The sequence below is a fragment of the Castor canadensis genome, chromosome 5, assembly GCF_047511655.1.
Source record: "Castor canadensis chromosome 5, mCasCan1.hap1v2, whole genome shotgun sequence".
Taxonomy (NCBI): domain Eukaryota; kingdom Metazoa; phylum Chordata; class Mammalia; order Rodentia; family Castoridae; genus Castor; species Castor canadensis.
The window spans coordinates 152,996,960-153,015,967 of NC_133390.1; the positions used below are offsets into that span (position 1 = coordinate 152,996,960).

At 41.7% G+C, this 19,008-nt stretch overlaps 1 protein-coding gene across 3 annotated transcripts in view; it reads left to right on the forward strand.

Annotated features, from left to right (window-relative positions):
• Positions 1-19,008, forward strand: part of Dnaaf9 (dynein axonemal assembly factor 9) — a 130,493-nt gene that overhangs the window by 85,300 nt on the left and 26,185 nt on the right. For all 3 annotated transcript variants that reach the window (XM_074074429.1, XM_074074430.1, XM_074074431.1), the window contains exons 21-28: positions 48-151; positions 3,679-3,825; positions 5,134-5,222; positions 5,644-5,745; positions 6,023-6,140; positions 8,197-8,285; positions 9,772-9,930; positions 15,603-15,728. In XM_074074429.1, coding sequence (XP_073930530.1) covers positions 48-151; positions 3,679-3,825; positions 5,134-5,222; positions 5,644-5,745; positions 6,023-6,140; positions 8,197-8,285; positions 9,772-9,930; positions 15,603-15,728 — 934 coding nt within the window. The remainder of the gene's footprint in view (positions 1-47; positions 152-3,678; positions 3,826-5,133; positions 5,223-5,643; positions 5,746-6,022; positions 6,141-8,196; positions 8,286-9,771; positions 9,931-15,602; positions 15,729-19,008) is intronic.

Sequence of the window (19,008 nt, forward strand, 5' to 3'; positions counted from 1 at the left end):
CCCTACCCCTCGCCCACCAGCTTTGACCAGCTGTCTTTTCCTTCCAGGGAATGTGCATTTCTTCTCTAGTGGCCTTCTATTTTCTCACCGTCATCATGGAAGTATCATCATTTCTAAGGATCACATGAATTCAGTTTCCTTCTATGATGGGGTAGGTGTTTTACCAGTCCATGGCTTTAGTAGTCTAAAAGATACCCTTCTGATCCCCTTCCTGTCTACACACACACACACACACACACACACATACACACACACACTCACACACACACACACACACACACACACACACACACACACCCCCAATGAGGCAGTATGTCACGAACCAGATGGTCATTGAGGCAGGCAGGGAAATTGAAAAGAGTCCTGTCCACTTTCAAGACTCTTGTAAGCTCTACGGTTCTGTAAGTAGAACAGGGCTTAACTAGAAAGGGCTTATGGGTCAGAAGGGCTGGCAGCTCTATATGCCCAGTTCACTCATCCTAAAGAGAACTGGAAAGTAACCTGCAAAGAACTCCAATGTCCCTTCACAGATGACCTCAATCCCAAGGACACAAGGCTCATCCATTTCAAAACTGCAAAGAAGCTTCATTGTTTGACATTGGCAGGGCTCTACTAAACCTTAGTCATGGCAAAGAATTATAAGTGGACCAAAAAGGGAGAAATGGCTAACTTTTCACATCAGGGCTCAGCTTCACTTTCTTCACACACTCAGGCTTAACCTCTAGTTCCATGAGTGTACCACCCCAGAACCATCCCTTAAGTTCACCAGCCTACACCAATGCTTACTCTTCCCGATAGGAGGAGTTTCCCCCAGCCTGTATTCACTGACCAGGGCACAGCCTGTGTTTTAGCGAAACATAGGAGCAGAGGGCATGCCTTCCACTTGGCCTGGCTCAGCCTCAAAGCCAACTTGTTTGGGAATCAGGACTGAGATCAGGTCAGGTGGCTCAGAAGATGAATTTGTGAGCAAGTCTTTCGTCCACATAACCCTGTTGATCTAAAGGCTGTTTAAAAATGTGGGCAGACTAATTGGGCAGATTGGATGGCCCTGTTAGATAAAAGCTTTGATAATAGTCTTCCAACATCAGGCCAGGTGTGGTGACACATACCTGTAATCCCAGCCATCAGGGGGCAGAGGCAGGAGGATGGTGAGTTCCAGCCCAGCCAGGGCTACATGGAAACCCCTATTTCAAAAACAAAACAAACAAAAACAGGGTTGTCGATAGAGTGCTTGCCTGGCATGTTCAAGTTCCTGGGTTGGATCCCTAGCACTGAGAAAAAAAAAAAAAAAGTAAATAAATTAAAAGTAAAAAAATAGTCTTCCAACATCAGGAAAGAAAGGATGAGTAATTTAATAAATAGTGCTAGGATGAGGGTAAAATACATTCTTATCCCCCAAAAGTCAAACTTATAAATTTATTACAGATTAATAAAGTATTTTTAAGTTTTATAAGCAAAAAGAATATAAAAATGAATTTTTATTAAATCTCTAGGGGCAGAAAGACTTTCTAAGCTTAAAATGATTTAAGAAGTTGTAGGGTGACTAGTGAAGTAGCTCTCAAGTTGTAAAAATGCCTGCCTACTAGCAAGTGTGAGGCCCTGAGTTCAATCCCCAGTGTAGCCAAAAAAAAAAAAAGAGAAAAACATTTTTGGTAATTAAAACAAATGAATTAATATTTGTTTTCTGAGATTGGGCAGGTTCAGTTTGGTATGGCTATAGATTTAATATTTCTTTACTACAAAGAGCTCTGTCTTTATTAACATGGATGTTCCTGGTCAGGGGTGTTCAGAGGACATAAGGCTACCTAGCAGACAGAAGGAGGAAACACATGAGAAACAGCCTCCTGCTACCATGTGTAACAGTAAACTAACAAAGAGTTAAGGGGAGTAGGTAATGTGAACATCCAGCCATGGGGTGGCCAGAGAAGGGTATAGACTGCAGTCATTAGAAATGTTAGGTAGTACGTGACAACATGACAAATATGAACGGTAAATTCAATTTTAAAAATGGTACAGGGGCTGGAGACATGGCTAAAGTAGAAGCGCACTTACCTAGCAACCTCGAAGCCCTGTGTTTACTCCCCAGCACTGCCTAAACAAAACAAAACAAAACAAAAAAACAGGATATGGAACTATAAAAATAAGTATAATTTCCCGTGGTTAAAAAAAATTATGGCTGGGCATGGTGGCTTCTAGCTACTCAGAAGGTAAAGATCAAGAAGATTTTGGTTCAAGGCAGCCTGGGCAGAAAGTTCTAGCGACCCCATCTCAACCAATGAAAGCTGTGCATGGTGATACATGCCTGTCATCCCAGTTATTTCAGAAGCATAAATAGGAGAATCGGGTCTAGGCCATCTCAGGCATAAATGCAAAACCCTATAATAACCAAAGCAAAATGCCTGGGGACTTGGCTTAAGTGGTAGAGTGCCTGCCTAGTAAGTGCAGGGACTGGAAGTCAAACCCCAGTATCACCAAAAAGAAAAAAGGCAAGTCAATGAATGAGTAGGAAAAAGAAAAGACTAGAAGGAAAAGACCTAAAATGTTAGTTGTAGTTGGGTTTAAGTGGTGGAACTTTGGATTAATTTCTTTTTTACTTTTCTTCTTTGCTCTATCTTAATATTTTTTTCAAAATTTTATTTAATGATATTACTGGATGATAAGATAAATTTTTTTTTTATGGTGGGACTGGGGTTTGAACTCAGTGCTTCATGCTTGCAAAGCAGGTGCTGTACTGCTTGCACCACACCTTCAGTCCATTTTACTTTGGTTATTTTTAATCTTCTCTTTTTTATTATTTTATATAACTTCATTGCATGTATACCTATGCATATGCATAAATTTATTTGACTCCATAGTACATTGTTTGTTTTTAGCTTATCTCCCTCCATCTCTCCCTTTCCTCTGTTCACTGTTTGTCACTCTCACCCTGTGAGACAGGGTCCTTGCAGGAAATAGATGGCACATTCATACATAGTATTCAGAGGGATAGTAGCTAGGATTAAAAGTATGAGCCACTGGAGCCCAGCATAAATGTTCTTTATGAAAACAAAGTAAAAACCTTTTCCTCTAAGGTTAGGAACAAGGTAAGGATGCCAGCTTTTGCCACTTTTTTTTTTTTTTTTTTTTTGCGGTACTGCAGCTTGAACTTAGGACAAGCATAAGGCCCTGAGTTCAAACCCCAGTACCACCAAAAATAAAAAGTAAAAATTAAGGTTCTGTGAAAAAAAATATTAAAACAAAAATAAAAAGCTTCCATGTATCAAAAGATACTCTCAAGGACTGGTGTAGTGGCTCAAGCAGTAGACTGCCTGCCTAGCAAGCATGAGGCCCTGAATTCAAACCCCAGTACTGCAGGGGAAGAAAAAAAAAAAAAAAGATACTCTCAAGAGTGGGAAAAAACACAGAATGGGAGAAAATATTTGCAAATCTTATATCTGAAAAGGGATTAATATCATAGAAGGAATTTTCAGATGACGTTTTCCATTTGGGAAAAAGATGCCTATACTGCCCACATCTCCTGTAACTGGGAATTAGAATGTACATCTATAATTGACCCAAGTAAACCATTTAATGTGAAAGTAATTGCAATGAAGTTGATCCTATTGTTCTGACACTAGTTCTGAGGGCTGGAATTCTTCAAATGACTTCTCTTGCTAATGCTCTTCTTTTTCTATTTAGGATTCCACCAGTATAGTGGCTGCACTTTTCATAGACTTCAGAAGCTCATTGCTTCCTCATCTCCCAGTTCAGTTCCATGGATCAAGCAATTTTCTGATGATTGCCCTTTTCCCCAAATCAAAAATATATCAAGCATTTTACTCTGAGGTAACATCAGTCATTCAGTAAAATAACTTATGTTTTTTTTTTCTCTTAGAAATTTAAATGGTAAGATAGTGTCTCAGAGCTAACAGTGGGTAATTAGAGCAAGAGATGGGGGACTGCTTTAATAATCCCCTTGGGTTCTAAAATGCTTTTTCCATTGAGGTGTGCAAAGCCTAAAGAAATTTTTTAAATTTTGAAAAAGCTACATGCTGGTGGCTCACATCTGTAATGCTAGCTACTGAAAGGCTGAGATCAGGAGGATCATAGTTCAAGACCAGCCTGGGCAAATAGTTTGTGAGACCCCCATCTCACAGAGCAAAATGGACTGGAGGTGTGGCTCAAGTGGTAGAGCACTTGCTTTGTAAGCATGAAGCCCTGAGTTCAAACCCTAGTTCTAGCCAAAAAAACAAACAAAAATTTAAAAAAAAAAATGCTTTTTAGCTTTTGAGAAAGATCTACTTTGTCCCCTGTAAATCCTGATTAGATTTATTTCTCTTTTAGCTATTTTAATGAATTATGGACTCTCCCTACTGGACTAGAGCTCTCTACCCTACCTCTTTCTCTCCTTCCTTACTGGTCACAGTCTCTGCCCTTATGAATGGTCCCACCTGGAAGGATGCTTACTATAGGTACTCACTATAGGCACAGATTACACGAGGAAGGGAACTTACCAAGAATTATATGACCCACTTAGAGTCAAAGCAGTAGCCAAAGTCAAACTGATGATCGGCCTCATGATTGGTCAAAATTCTTGGAATGGTATGACTGCAGCAACTTGAGAGGGGACAGTTTTCTCTCGGGAAAGATTTGTAAGATGTGAAGAACAAGAGTTGACTTCAGCTGCAGAGTGGCTTCTGAGCCCAGTCTGTGGCTTCCTCTTACTGCCTACTGGGCCTTTCTACCTGCTTGTGTTTGCCCTTTCAATCTGGGAACCTAGAGACAGCCTTTTAGAATCTTCTTCCCCCTATGCCTCTAGGGGGAGCTACTTGTACTGCTGCTGTCTGGCCCTGTTCCCAGGATGACCTTGCTGCCAGAACACTGTTACCTGACACCTTCCTCCAGGCCTCCTGACCTCTGGAAGAACAGAGTCCCTAAGGAGAGTAACCCTGAAAGACATTTCTGACTCTGAAGAATACAGAACAGCATTGCTTCAGTCCTTATTTTTGAAGCAAACTTGTTTGTTGCAATGGTTTTTCTCTGTACTGACAGTCTAGATTTTCAACGACCATCGAATCCCCATGTGGATTCCATATCCTGTTGTTGGGTTTAAAGTGTTCTTTGCTCAGATTGCTCAAATTCTGTTTTGTTTAGGTCTTCTCCCCCTGGCAACAGCAGGATACCTTGGGGCTCTCTTTAAAAGTGATCCAGGAAGATGGATTATCTGTGGAACAAAAGAAATTGTAAGTGACTGCCTTCTGTGTTTGTGCTTGATTCCCTAAGTCTTGTGGGTGTTCGCTCTCTGCAGGACAACTCGCATTATGTAACACAGGGGTCTTAGCTTCTGAAATGTTCCAACAGTTGTTTCAGTGCTGCCAATTTGCAGGTAGCCTGTACTCTTGAGAAATAGAAGTCAAGAGAGATGAAATCCACTGAGAATCAGAGACTGGCATCAGTGTCAAGGGCTTTCAGACCAACCTTCCTATGCAGACATGCCAGTCTTCATGCATTGACACCATATTTTGTTTAAGTCAGTGGAGATGCTTGTTTTGGAAGTATTGACTCTGTCACAGGACTCTGGTTTGAAAGCCTCATACGCAATTGTGTAAAGTACATGTGCTCTTGGGAGGTAGAATTCTAATCTGTGAGCTTTTGATATTCTAGGCACTCCAGTGCACAGAAACTTTTTGGTGCCCTGAGCCATCCTGCTGGGGAGAAGTGGAGTTCGCTAAAGCTGCTGTCAGCCAAACTTCCAGAGCTGGAGTGGTGAGCTCTGGGTGTCTGATTTTAGATGTTTAATGTTCTAGCCTTTGAAATATCAGAAACGCCAGTGTTGGTACTTTCTAAATTCCTTTTTCTTGATAGCTTCTTAGGAATCCTTGTAAAGTAATGATGAATCATATATAATTTTATTCTCTAAAGAGAATATCCTTAAGACTTATTCCTTATTTTTTAGCAACTAAGTAAGAGGTTGCTTACATGAGTGGGCACATCAGGCAAGGCTGGTGATGGTAACATAATAGCACCATTTTTGTTTTTCCAGGTTTCTTCAGCATTTCACTGTCAGCAGCATTAGCCGAGAGCCTGTGATGCGGACCCATCTTCCAGTCCTGCTGCAGCAAGCTGAAATCAGCCCTACTCGGAGAGTAGAAAATAACAAGGTAGAGAAGCTCACCAAATATGCTGGGAATTCACAGGAGGATAATCCTGCAAGCCTGCCCTTGTATCTTTTGTGTCAGTTAACAAAAGGAGTTCAGATGGAGTCCCTTTTATAAGACTCTCCACCTCTTTGATTGCTGATGTAATGATACACATGAAACCTGCTTTGTACAATGACTGTCAAGCCAGGCCCCATAACAGTGATAGACCCTGGCATCTTACCATGCCCTTCCCTTAGTTCTTCACGTTTTTTAAACTCTGTGTGTTTTCATGCTGTCAACTTTCTGGTTGTGACAAGGACCTTGCAGTGGACACATTGTGCTTAATAAGGGGGAAGGTGCCCATTTACACTGGCCTGGCTGTAATCACCAGGGTAATGTGATACTTTATAAATAATGTCCTCCCAATAGTGGATTTTAATACATTCCCATCCCATGCTTGCCTCCACTTGACCCCCTCCTGCCATTCCTTTGGGAGCCATATGTTGTAATAGACTCAAAGAAGGCATTTATTTCTGTGCAAATCTAGAAGACACTCAACTACAAATGAAAATAGCACTAAAATAGCACTTGAAATTGCTATTTTCCCCCCTTTGGTAAGAATGTAAAAAGCTTAAAAATGCCTACTTGTTATGTTTTACTAAAAAGGTGTTACAGGACTGGCCTTAAAGTAAGAAGGTGTCTGTCTGTACACATCTGTGCCAAGACCTGGTCACTGAGGAATGAGAAGCAAGATGGGGAAAGCTAATTGGGAAGAGCATAAATAATATGTCAGTTACATGGAGTACTGCCCAGCCCAAAAAGAGATACAGTGTTAAGAGGCCCTGGTTAGAGGGGAGGAAGGAGAGCTGTGGGTTCTCATAAAAGAAGAGGGATTCATAACTATCTTTGTGCTGATATGATCAGCCTGGAGGATGAGTGCCTCCAGGCCTCGCTTTAGTGTAAGTTATCTATGACTGGGCCTAAAACATGTACCTAGAGGGGATTTTGCCATGCTTTGTCATTTCATAGACATCCTCCAGCATTGCATGGTTCTTGTCCTCTGCTTGACCCTTTTCAGTGAATTTTCTTCTTATTAATTGATTGATTGATTGGTGGTGCTTAGAATCAAACCCAGGGCCTTGCTCATCTAGTAGACAAGAACTCTGCCATTGGCCTACATTCCCAGTCCTCTGAATTTTTTTTTTTTTTTTTTTTTGGTGGTACTAGAGCTTGAACTCAAGGCCTACAACATAATCCACTCCACCAGTCCTTTCTTGTGATGAGTTTTTTTGAGATAGGGTCTCTTAAACTACTTGCCTGGGCTAACTTCAAACCATGATCTTCCTGATCTCTGCCTCCTGAGTAGTGAGGATTACAAGCGTGAGCCACTGGCGCCTGACTGAATTTCCTAAATAGCATTGGGATTTCCACCTGACATGGTGTATTTTTGTATGGTCATGTAATGAGGTTAGGACAGTCCAGCTGCTGATTTCTCTTCTCCTCCTTGGGAATCAGCAGTATTTCCCATGCCCTGTGAGTTTCCACTCAGCCCAGGCCATGTGGCTTAGAGGGCATGGGTAGCCAGAAAGAATCATCCCCAGTGCATGTCCTTGCCTCCACCAGGTTTGCCACACTGGTGTAGCCCAGGGCATTTTTGTCCCAGACCTTCTTTCAGGCCAGTATTTTCCTAAGAAGTGTTATTATTGTAAATAAATTATGATATCCCTGAATGTCCACTTAAGAAGTTTGTCAAACAGGTAGTCTATTTAATGCATGCACTTTAACTGATACATTCACTATCTGCTCTGCAAAAATTAGAACAGTAAACCTACATTTTATATGGTATTTGTTTTGTGCCAGGCACTGTTCTAAGCACTTTACATAAGTTAACTCTGTTAATCCTCACACTACCCTATAAAGTAGGTTTGGTCTTTGGCCCAAAGTCACAGAGCTAGTGAGTGGTGGTGCTGAGGGTCAAACCCACAGAGCCAGGCTCCAAAAGTCAGTTCTCTTAACCTTTTACACAGTGCTGCCACTCGACTGAATTTCAGACTCACATGGCTTTTCTTTCATGTAGGTAATTATCAGCATTGTGACTGGCCTCCCAGGCTGTCATGCTAGTGAGCTCTGTGCTTTTCTGGTCACCCTGCATAAGGAGTATGGCAGGTTAGTATGGCCACTGCCTTTGCTTTGGGGAAAGGGATTGTATGTTTGGGCCTGCCTAGGCACAGAGAGACCTTAGATGTGTACTGGTCTTTGGAGCAACTGGGATTGGCATGGTAGTCTCCCATCCATCTTTCATTTAACACACTATGCTGAGTGCTTCCCGTATGCTAGGCATTGCTCTGAGTGTCAGGGAGTACATCAGTGAACAAAATAGACAAGAAAATCTTTGTTCTTGTGGAGCTTACATTATGCTTTGGGAAAACAAATAATTAAGCAAATAAGGAAGACATAGCATATTAGCTAGTGAAAAAATATTATGGAGAAAATAAAGCAGAAAAGGGTATAGGAAATGCAGACCGAGAGTGGGATGCCAGTTTAAAATTGAGTGGTGAGAGATGATCTTCATAAGAAGATGCCATTAGAGCAAAGACCTGAAGAAATAAGGGAATAAACCATGTGATATCCAGCAGAGAACATTGTAGCAGCAGGACAAGTAACTATAAAGGCCTGGAAGTGTGCCTGATCAGCAGGGAAAGTCATGGCCATCGTGGTTTTAAGAACATGGGAGCTGGAGGTAGTGAGCCTTCCATGACCACAGAAGGAGTGTTTTGAGTCTAAGCACAGCTGGAACATGCTAGCTCAGGTGAAATTGGGAAAATCATTTACCTGTCACTTTACCTGGCTGACAGATTACTAATCAACCCTTGCTGAGTGAGCCAGACATTTAATATCTAGTCAGTTTACTCTGAAATAAGACATCCTGGAGGATGCTGTAAAGAAACTGAAAAGACTGAAATCATATGGGGAGTTGGGGGTTTAGGGTTGGTTGTGGAGATGGAAAGTGCATTTTGGGAGAAATGTAGGGTAACATTGAGCCTCTTTTAATAAGTACTTAATGGCTAACAAAAGCATATTTAGTGCTTTTGTTTCTATAAACATTCTGAATTGTTTACCTTGCCTCCTTTTTGTTAGCAAAAGGTTCACTGAGTACCAGATTGAAGCCTTTTTTTTTTTTTTTTGGTGATGATACTGGGGTTTGAACTCAGGTCTTCACACTTGCAAGGCTCTGTATCACTTGAGCCACACCTCCAATCCTTGCACAGAAGCCATTTTATTGCATGGTCAAGAGTCTTGTCTCACTTCTGAAGCCTGTTAGTTATAGGGCTGGCAGAGTGGCTCAAGTGAAGCCTGTTAGTTACATGCTTTGCTCTCCTTTTTCCCTGTGGCAAGGGGTTTCCTGTCAAAAGCCCCAGTGAGAGTGGTTTCAGGATACTGCCAGCCATAGCCAGTGCCCTCTGCCTTGTTTTGTTTTTGTTTTTGTTTTTTTGCTATGCCAGAATTGCTTTCTCTTGTACAGAGTCAGTGGGCAGAAGGGCAGAATGTCTTTAGGTCTTTAGGAGTTTTGGTCACATTTGAATCTATGGCTAAGCCCACAGGACCAGATTATTGTTTGGTCCTGTGCTGAGGTTACCGTTGCCATTTCCAGGTGGATGGTGTACCGTCAAATCATGGACAGCTCTGAATGTTTTCATGCTGCCCACTTCCAGAAATACCTTTCCAGTGCTCTGGAGGCCCAACAGAACCTCTCTGCCCGCCAGTCAGCCTACATCCACAAGAAGACCAGGTTGCTGGTGGTGTTACAAGGGTGAGCATTGAAAATCTTGGGACCATCAAGTGGGGTTGGTGATCTTGCCATTATTGTTAGTTCATGTATAGCAAAGCTGGGGCACACAACAAACACCACATGTGCCTGAGCAGTTTCTATGCTACACAGAGAGGCCTTGACCTAGCAAGGATCCTGTTCCCATACTGTGGCCAATAGTGTAGCTCATTCACAAGTTTCAAGTTTGGCTCCAACACCATAACATCCCTAGAGTTGAGGAATTTGAGAATCTAGTCAAAGTTCTCTGATAATTCTTGAAATAATAATTTTTATCTCTAAGCCTCTTCCTTCACCATCTAGACAAGGGGAGTCTCATCTGTTTCATTCCTCCTATGGAACTACAGAGGTGGTCCCCATACTTTGAAGTCTCCCTTATTCTCCATCCCCTTTATTCTTAGGATAGAGAGTTTCCTGGGACTCTCAGTGAGGAGCATACATAGTCCAGTTGGAGTGCTGAACTGTGCTCCAAGACCCCCTAGCTCCCGAAAGTAACCAGCGTGATCATGTGAGCATGCAACACCAGAGGGAAGATTTGACAGTGTGTGTACCAGTGCACTAGGGGACCCTGGCTTAAAGAAGACTCCCTTGACCTGTTCTCAGACTTTCCTGGGAGGATCCCCTCACGGTCCATCATCACCTGGGCCCAGAATGGAATGTGCTAGGTCAGGAAAACACAGGTTATGCTTTTCACTATTATTGTTATGGGTAGTAATAAAGATGCTTTTGGTGATTCTCACAAAGTGCTTTTGTCTGTACCACATTTTTTGTGTTCATAATAATTAGTGTGTACAATAGGCTAGTTGTTTCCAATAAGGAGAGGGCCTGGATCCAAAGGCCTGTTTGGACTTCTGGCTGTGATGATGAGAATTGGAGGGAGCCAGGAAGGTGGTCCTGAGAAAGAATGCAGGTGGGACTGTGTACCCTTGGGGTCTTCGTGCATGGACAGTCCTTGTTCTTACATCCCATCTCCAGCTTCCCTTCCATCAGCCCTCTTATCCCACTGTGGGCTCAGGTCATGGAAGCTACAGAAAAAGAGTCTGACTTTGAAACCACTTATTTTCTTCAAGTTTTCCATCACTTTTACTGGTCCAAGGAATGGGTCGGTCAACACAACTGCATCACCTCCTGTCTTTGCCAGAGTTGAGAGTCACTGGGAGTGTGGACCTAGAGGGGAATTTGGCAGCTTGCAATTATTTCCATCCTCCATTTCAAAGCATTGTTGGCTCCTTTGACTTTACAGGTCTGCAAAGTGTCAGCTGTTCTGGCTGTTTCTGGTCTGCAGTGACAGTGTATAATAACCACTCTTATAGTGCAGGCTCAGCCTTTGCTCAGTCACAGCCCTAGCATGCAAGGGACCCCAATAGATTTCCTGAAGGATCAAGCATGAATACCAGCTAAATGTTATTACTTTTCCCCAGGGCACTGTCCATACCAACTAGGCATATTTTCTAGAGGTTTAACAGGGAACATGTTGCAATGTCTTACCTGCTTGGTGCTGGACTTTCATGCCCATTATTAAGGTTGTTGGTAAAGGAAAATCCCAGAAGCTTCTAAAATTGAAAATTTTCTTTCTTTTTTTTGGAGGGGTTAGTTTAGGTGTAGTGTTGGAGGTTAAAACAGGGTATTACTATATAGCCCAGGATGACCTCAAACTCATAGCCTTGCTGGAAGAGTAGCTCAAATCGTAGAGTGCCTGCTTAGCAAGTGTGAGGCCCTAAGTTCAAACACCAGTACTGCCAAAAAAAAAAAAGACTCATAGCCTTAACCTGTAGAGTGCTGGGATTAAGTTGTACAACCACTGTGTTTAGCTTTGAACGTAGCTTTTATTTTCAACACATTCCCCATCTCCAAAATAAATAGAACAAAATGGACTGGAGGTATGTCTCAAGCAACAGAGTGCCCTCTTTCCAAATGCAAACCCCTGAGTTCAAACCCTAGTCTCACCATTCCCCCCCCTCAAAAAAAAAAAAAACAACAAAAAACCAACCCTAGAGCAGAGTTTTCTTTAGTTCCCAGAGTTGCCTTGTTCCATTTAGCTTAGTGCAGTGGAGGCAGTGGTGTTGGACTTTGACAACACGGTGGTGTTGAACTTTTGAGCCCTTGTTTCAAAACTTGAATAAATGTGTTTTTTAAAAATCTTAGACATCAGATTAGTGGTTGCCAAAGTTGGGGGTTGGGGAGGAAGGTAGGGAGGTAGAAGTGATTATAAAAGGACAAGATAAGGGATCCTTATGGTGTTGAAACGGTTTAGCATCTTGACTGTGGTGGTAGATATAGGAACCTACAAAGATTCTAAAATTGTGGAGAAAATTGTATAGAATGAAATACAAATACACAGAATATGAGTAAAACTGGGGAAGTCTGAATTTTAAAAAGTTAATTTTAAGGAATTTGAAGGCTGTACTTATTTATACTCTGCAGTGTTGTAAAGTCATTCTTTACAATTATCTAGATTAAAAACAAAGTAGCTCAAAAAATTGAATTAATGTAAAACGTGCCCAGTCACATTGTAAGCTTAACTCGCAAACATAAAACAGAACCCAGAGAATACTTGAATAGAATGTCTCTTCTTTCAGAGGAAGGAAAGTTAAAGTCCTGCTGGGTTTTTCTTTTGTTGTGTTGTGTTGTCATTTTTAATAAAGAGAATACTAACCACCAATAAGCCAAGATGAATAGCCAAGTTTTTGCCTTCACCATGCAGTTGGGTCAGGTTAGCCAAAGTGATCTGGTGCCAGGCTCTGACAGCTTGAACACCAGACTGCCTTCATCTCCCTTCTGTTTCCTTCTGTGGTAAGGGCTCCTTTTCTAGTCTGGAAGCCACTCCCAGGAGGATTGTGGGACAGGGGCTGATGGCGTAGGGAAGGAGGTTCCAGCAGGGTTCCCTTAATGAGTACTTTCTCTCTTGGAGCAGTGCCCAGATTCACAGGCCTCACCAAGGAACCTGGGGCCAGTTTTTCACACTTAACCTTCTCTGTTGAAATCAGTGAAGATTAATGGAATGCTCTGAAAAAGTATGGATTCCCAACCTCCCTCTATAAGAGAAATCCTATTGTATTAAAGTGACTGAAATCCTCAAGATTAAGGAGTCTCTATAGCTTATACTGAACTTGGAAAAGAAATGCCTCAAAGCACTTATTTTAGAAGAGGGGAAAAGTTAATGCATAAGAATAAGGCTGGTACATTTAACCATGAGAGTTAAATCCATTTGACATTCCCACAAAGTACTTCAGGGGAGTATGCAAGCATCAGTCCTGCTTACTAAGTGTGCTGGGTGGCCTGTAAGTGTGCAGCAGTCCTAGCATCCAGGCCCACCCAAGCACTGCAGTAGAAAGATCCTCACATGGCCATAGGCACACATGCCCAGGCAACAGGTGAAGCCAGTGAACAGAAAGCTTGTTCTGAAGGCACTCCAGGAGCCAGGCCCCTCTGAGGGTGCTCTAAGACTTAACCTCTACTGAAGCTCTGCTGGTTAGGCAGCAGGACTGAGGCCAGGCCTGGATGGGGGTATAATCTGGAATAAAGCCAAGGCCCTTTTTATAAATGAGTTGTTTGTAGAAATTCAGGGAATAGCTTCAGCAAACTCTCCCTGCCACCACCACCACCCCTGCCTCCCCACCACCACAACCCCATATAACTAGGCAGATGCTGGCCCATCTGATTCATAAGGCTGCCCATCAGGTTTGACTTCCTTCCATAGGAACAGATCTTTTGGTGATAGTCTGGGTCAGTCGGGACAGTGTTCTCCTCTGCAAGGTAAAGAGGGCAGGTCTCTCTTGAAGTATCCCAGGGTCTGCTGGGGGTCAAATGTCCAGTTCATTCATCTATGCTGCTTTAAGCACCAGACATTATAGCAGTCAACAACCACCTTACATTTTAGAGACAGTAAACGAATAAATGAGAAAGAACAGCGATGCAAAAAAGAAGCTGGGTACTAATGGCTTACACCTGTAATCCTAGCTACTCAGGAGGCAAAGATCTGAAGGATTGTGGTTCAAAGCCAGCCAGAACAAATAGTTCGAGAGATCCTATCTCAAAAAAAAAAAAAAACAGAAACAGGGTTGTAAGAGTGGCTTAAGTGGTACAGCACCTGCCTGGTTAGCATGAGGCCCTGAGTTTAAGCCCCAGTAGTCCCAAAAACAAATAAACAAAAAAAACAGAAAAAGAAAATAAAGTTAAAAAAAAAAAATAGAAATAACAAAATAAAAAAGATAGTGACCAGTGATTTGGAGAAAAATTGAAGGGAAGGAGCAGATATTCCCAAAAGAGCAGGTTGCTATAATACAGAGGGTGTTTGAAGTCAAATGATGCCTCTCTCATAAGATCCACTTGACATAGCTCAGTGGCAGAGTACTTAACTAGCATGTGCAAGACTCTGAATATCTCTAGCACTACAACAACAATAATAAAATGCCACTTGAGCAGAGAGAGGGAAGGAAGGGAGTAAGACATGCAGATATCAAAGGAAAAGAGCATTCCAGGCAGAGCATACAAAGGTGAAGTATGCCTGGCATGTTCAGGGAAGAGCCAGGAGGCCAAAGTGATTGGATTAAGGGAAGGGACAGAGTAGTTGATGAAATTCTTCCCTACACTGGGGAACTGGCAGTGGAGGGGGGTAGGGGGGGCAGGGCAGGAGGGGGAATCAAATCATAAAGTGCCATCTGGCCCATTATAAGATCTTTGGCTTTCACAGTGAGATGAAAGCTACTAAAGGGTTTTGAGTAGAGCCAATGACATGATCTGGCTGTTGGTTTAGTATATCCCCCTGACTTTGGTATTGAGAACAGATTGGAGAAAGGCAAGGACAGAAGTGAGATGGGGGCAGCTGATAGGCAAGAGACTGTAGCAGTTTGGAAGTTTGGACCCAGTATGAGGATAGGTGTGTGAGCAGTGATCTCTTTTAGTTGTATGTTGAAGACAAACTAAAAATGGAATCAAAGAATATTCCAAACAAATCTTTTGACCTTACATCTGAGAGAGTAGCATCCTTTCTGCTAAGAAGAGCAAGATCTTGGGAGATTGGACCACAAACATTAGCTTCTAAGTGAAGATATCAAATTGGTTCTGTAAGTCTGGAGTCTGGAGAAATTTCTAGGCAAGAGATGGGAATTTGAGTTGTATTTGACTTGTGTCTGCTGACCTGAACAAGTCTGATGAGCTTATGAAGTAGGAAGGAAAAGTAAGAACTACTAAAGAAAGTAGACACTGCCAGGATCTGCTAACTTAATGATTAGAAAACAGGTCCAAGGATACTGAGTCTTACCCTCAGAGCCCCAGGTCACCTGAAGGTTTCCTTTTACTTCCAGAGTGGAGCAGCTTTTCAATTCTTTATATGTACATAAGTTTTTTATTAAGATGTATTTGTTATACAGGGGGGATTCATAGTGACAGTCCAATTAAGGTTATATTATACATTGGTTAGATCACCCCCTTCTACCCACTCTTGCAGTTATGAGGACTAATAGAACTTGGGAATGCAGAACACTTTGTGGATTCCAGGGGCTCGAAAATCATAAAGTAGGGTGACAATAAGGAGCCCCATCACAAACTCCTTTTGGTCTCCCTTCTGCCCTTCCTTGCTCAGCCACTCACCATTTCTCTCTCCCCCATTCTGCAGTACCAACCAGTAAGCTAATCATTCCTTTTTTTCCCCTCAGCTATACAGATGTTATTGATGTTGTCCAGGCCCTGCAGACTCACCCAGACTCAAATGTCAAGTCCTCCTTCACCATTGGTGCTGTCACGGTGTGTGTGGAGCCCCTGAGCTGTTACATGGAGCACAGGTAGATATTTATGACCACCTCCAACCCATAGAAAATAATGTGTTTAAATGTTCTAAAAGTGACTTTTTTCCCAACCACCAGAATAACACACATCTTTATGTATGCCCGACTTTTAAGACACATCAGTCTACCTTGTATATAGTAAGTGATCCATTATTCTTTGATTGGTACTGGGTCCTTGCAAGACCCAAAGCCAAAGAGAAAAGAGCAATTATAGAATATAGACTGTTGTGAGGACAGGAACCATGTCATTTTGATGTTTAATACATAGCAAGTGCTTATGAAATATCTTTTAAGGGCTATGAATGTATTTCAGTGGTTGAGTGCTTGCCTACATACATGCATGTGTTTGATTCTCAGCACTACAAAAAAAAAAAAAGACTAGAAGGTTATTAAACTTAAACCCATCCATTAAAAAATTTAAGGAGTTAGGGGTGTAGCTCAGAGGTGTTACAGCTTCATGTATGAAGCCCTGGGTTCAATCCCCAACACTAAAAAAAAAAAAAAGAAAAGAAACTCGGGTTAATTAATTCCATAAATCATAAAAAGGAAAATATACTTACATGGCCAACTTTTGGTAGATTAAAAATGTGGCCACAGCAAAGCAGCCCTTTCCATCAGGAACTAAAGAGTTGCTCTCTGCTTCCTGCTTCTATCTGGTTCACCTGAAAAAAAGAACTGAAAAGTTGAATTTGGGTTTGGCCAATGGGACATTAATATTGCATGAAAGGAGCAGAGACTTGAGAAGCATTTGCACATTGGCATTTTCCCTCTCTTGCTCCTGGTGCTGAAACCACTAAGTGAATAGGCCTGACCTAGGCTACCGGAGGATGAGAGGCCATGTGGAGAGAGGACCCAGTCATCCCACCCCTGCCATCTGGGTTGAGGCCTGAGAGTGAGACTGTCGTAGACACCACCCCCAGCTAAACTGCTCCAGGCAAAGGCAACTGCCCAGCCAATCCAATTCTGTTCTGCCCAGTAGAATCATAAGAAATAAATGGTAATTATTTTAAGCCACTTAGCTTTGGGATGATTTATTACACAGCAACAATGTGGGAAAATCGATATATGTTGATAGGAATGTAAAATCATTAATCTCTTTGGAGACAAATTTGACTTTCGTTGTTAGAAATTTGCATCATACAGTTATGTTTGTACAAATATGCAAAGATATTCAAAAATAAAGACAAAAAAAATTAAAAAAACCCCAAAGATACAGACACTCATTTTTGTTTCAGGGGAAAGTTTTCTAATTCCAAATCTACTCCAGAATGTGTAAATCTAAAGGAACTATTTAAAAGGCATTATATAGTTTGCAGATTCTCCAAGAGAGCCAGAGTCAGGCTGCAGTATTGGCTAGATAGTCAGGAGCGACACTCAAACTTCCTGTGGGGCTCTCTAAAGGGGATGTCTCCACTACTTCCTTCACCAGAAATGGAGTCTGCTTACTCATCTTGCTCACTGCCAGTTGGAATCTTGTGGTACATCCAGTTGGTTGAACTTGCATGCACCAGACTGCAAGGAAGGCTGGAAAAGAAATTTCCTGCCCTTTATAAAGAGAGGTAGAATTCCTACCAAGCTGAGGCAAGGTAGGAATTCTACCTCTCTTTTGTAGATGTGCTCTGCAATAGTCACAATTTTGCTGTTTACATAATGAGAACCTCAAATAATACTATTGCTTTGTGTGTGTGTGTGTGTGTGTGTGTGTGTGTGTGTGTGTGTGTGTGTGTGTGTGTTTGTGACTCGGGTTTGAGCTCAGGGCTTTGTGCTTGCAAAGCAGGTGCTATACCCCTTGAGTCACACTTCCAGTCCCTTTTGTTCTGGTTATTTTTGGAGATGGGATTTCCAAGCTATTGCTTGGGCTGGCCTCAAACTGTGATCCTCCCAATCTCAGCCTCCCAAGTAGCTAAGATTATAGGTGTTAGCCAGTGGTACCTGTCTCTGAATGCCTATTAATAAGAGACTTATTAAATTTTGAATATATATATATATATAATGGAATTGCTATGCAGACATTTAAAAGAAATTGAGTTGCTAGGCACTGTTGATGCAGGGGGATACACTGTGACATGTACATATGTGCTTACAATGTATCTTCTTTTTGGGCATTTCTGGGGCTTGAACTCAGGGCCTCATGCTTGCTAGGCAGGTGCACTACCACTTGAACCACTCCTCCAGCCATACCTTTGGTTATTATAAATAATACTTCTATGAACATTTGTGTGCAAGTTTTCATGTGGAAGTATGTTTTCTGTTCCCTTGGATATATACCTAAGGGGAATTATAGGGCCTTATGGAATTATTATGTTTAACTATTTGAGGAGCTGAGAACTACATTCCAAAGAAACTGTACTGTTTACATTACCACCAGCAGTGTATTAGGCTTCCAATTTCTCCACGTCCTTACCAACATTTTTTTTTGAGACAGGGTCTTACTATGTAGCCTAGGTTGGCATTAAGCTCATGATCATTATCTGTCTTTTGTTTTTTGGTGGGACTGGAGTTTGAGCTCAGGGCTTCATGCTTGCAAAGCAGGTGCTCTGTCATGTGAGCCATGCCTCTAGTCCTGTTTTGTCTGCTTTTTTTTTTTTAAGTTATCCTAGCATAAAGTAGTATCTCATTGTAGTCTTGATTTACATTTCCCTAGCGATAATGATGTTGAACATATTTTCATTTGCTTTTTGACCATTTGTGTGTCTTTGGAAAAATGCTCGAATCCTTTGTTGATTATTTTCTTTTGAGATAGGGTCTCACTATATAGCTCAGGCTGGCCTCAAACTCACTCCAGCCTCCAGCAGTGTTTTGTGTTTGGTTGGTTGTTTTGTATTTGGTTGGTACTGGGGTTTTTGAACTCAGGATCTCATGCTTGTTAGGCAGGAACTTCACCACTTGAGCCAATCTGCCAGCCCTCAGCAGTGTTTTATAGCTTTCAGTGTACAAGTCTTCTACTTCCTTTGTTTAATTTATTCCTTAGTATCTTACTCTTTTGATGTTACTGTAAATGGAATTTTTTTCTTTTTGTTTTTTTTGAGACAGAGTGTTCCTGTGTAGCCCAGGCTGACCTCAAACTCATAATCCTCCTGTCTCTGTCTCTCTAGTGCTGGGATTACAGGCTTACAACTTAATTTAATTTTTATATTTTTCATTGCTATTATATGGAAATATTTTGTGTGTTGATCTTATATCTTGCAACCTTGCAAAAGTCATGTATTATCATGTGCTAGGTTTTTTTTTTTTTTGTGGACTCCTTAGGATTTTCTGTATGCAAGAGTGTGTCATC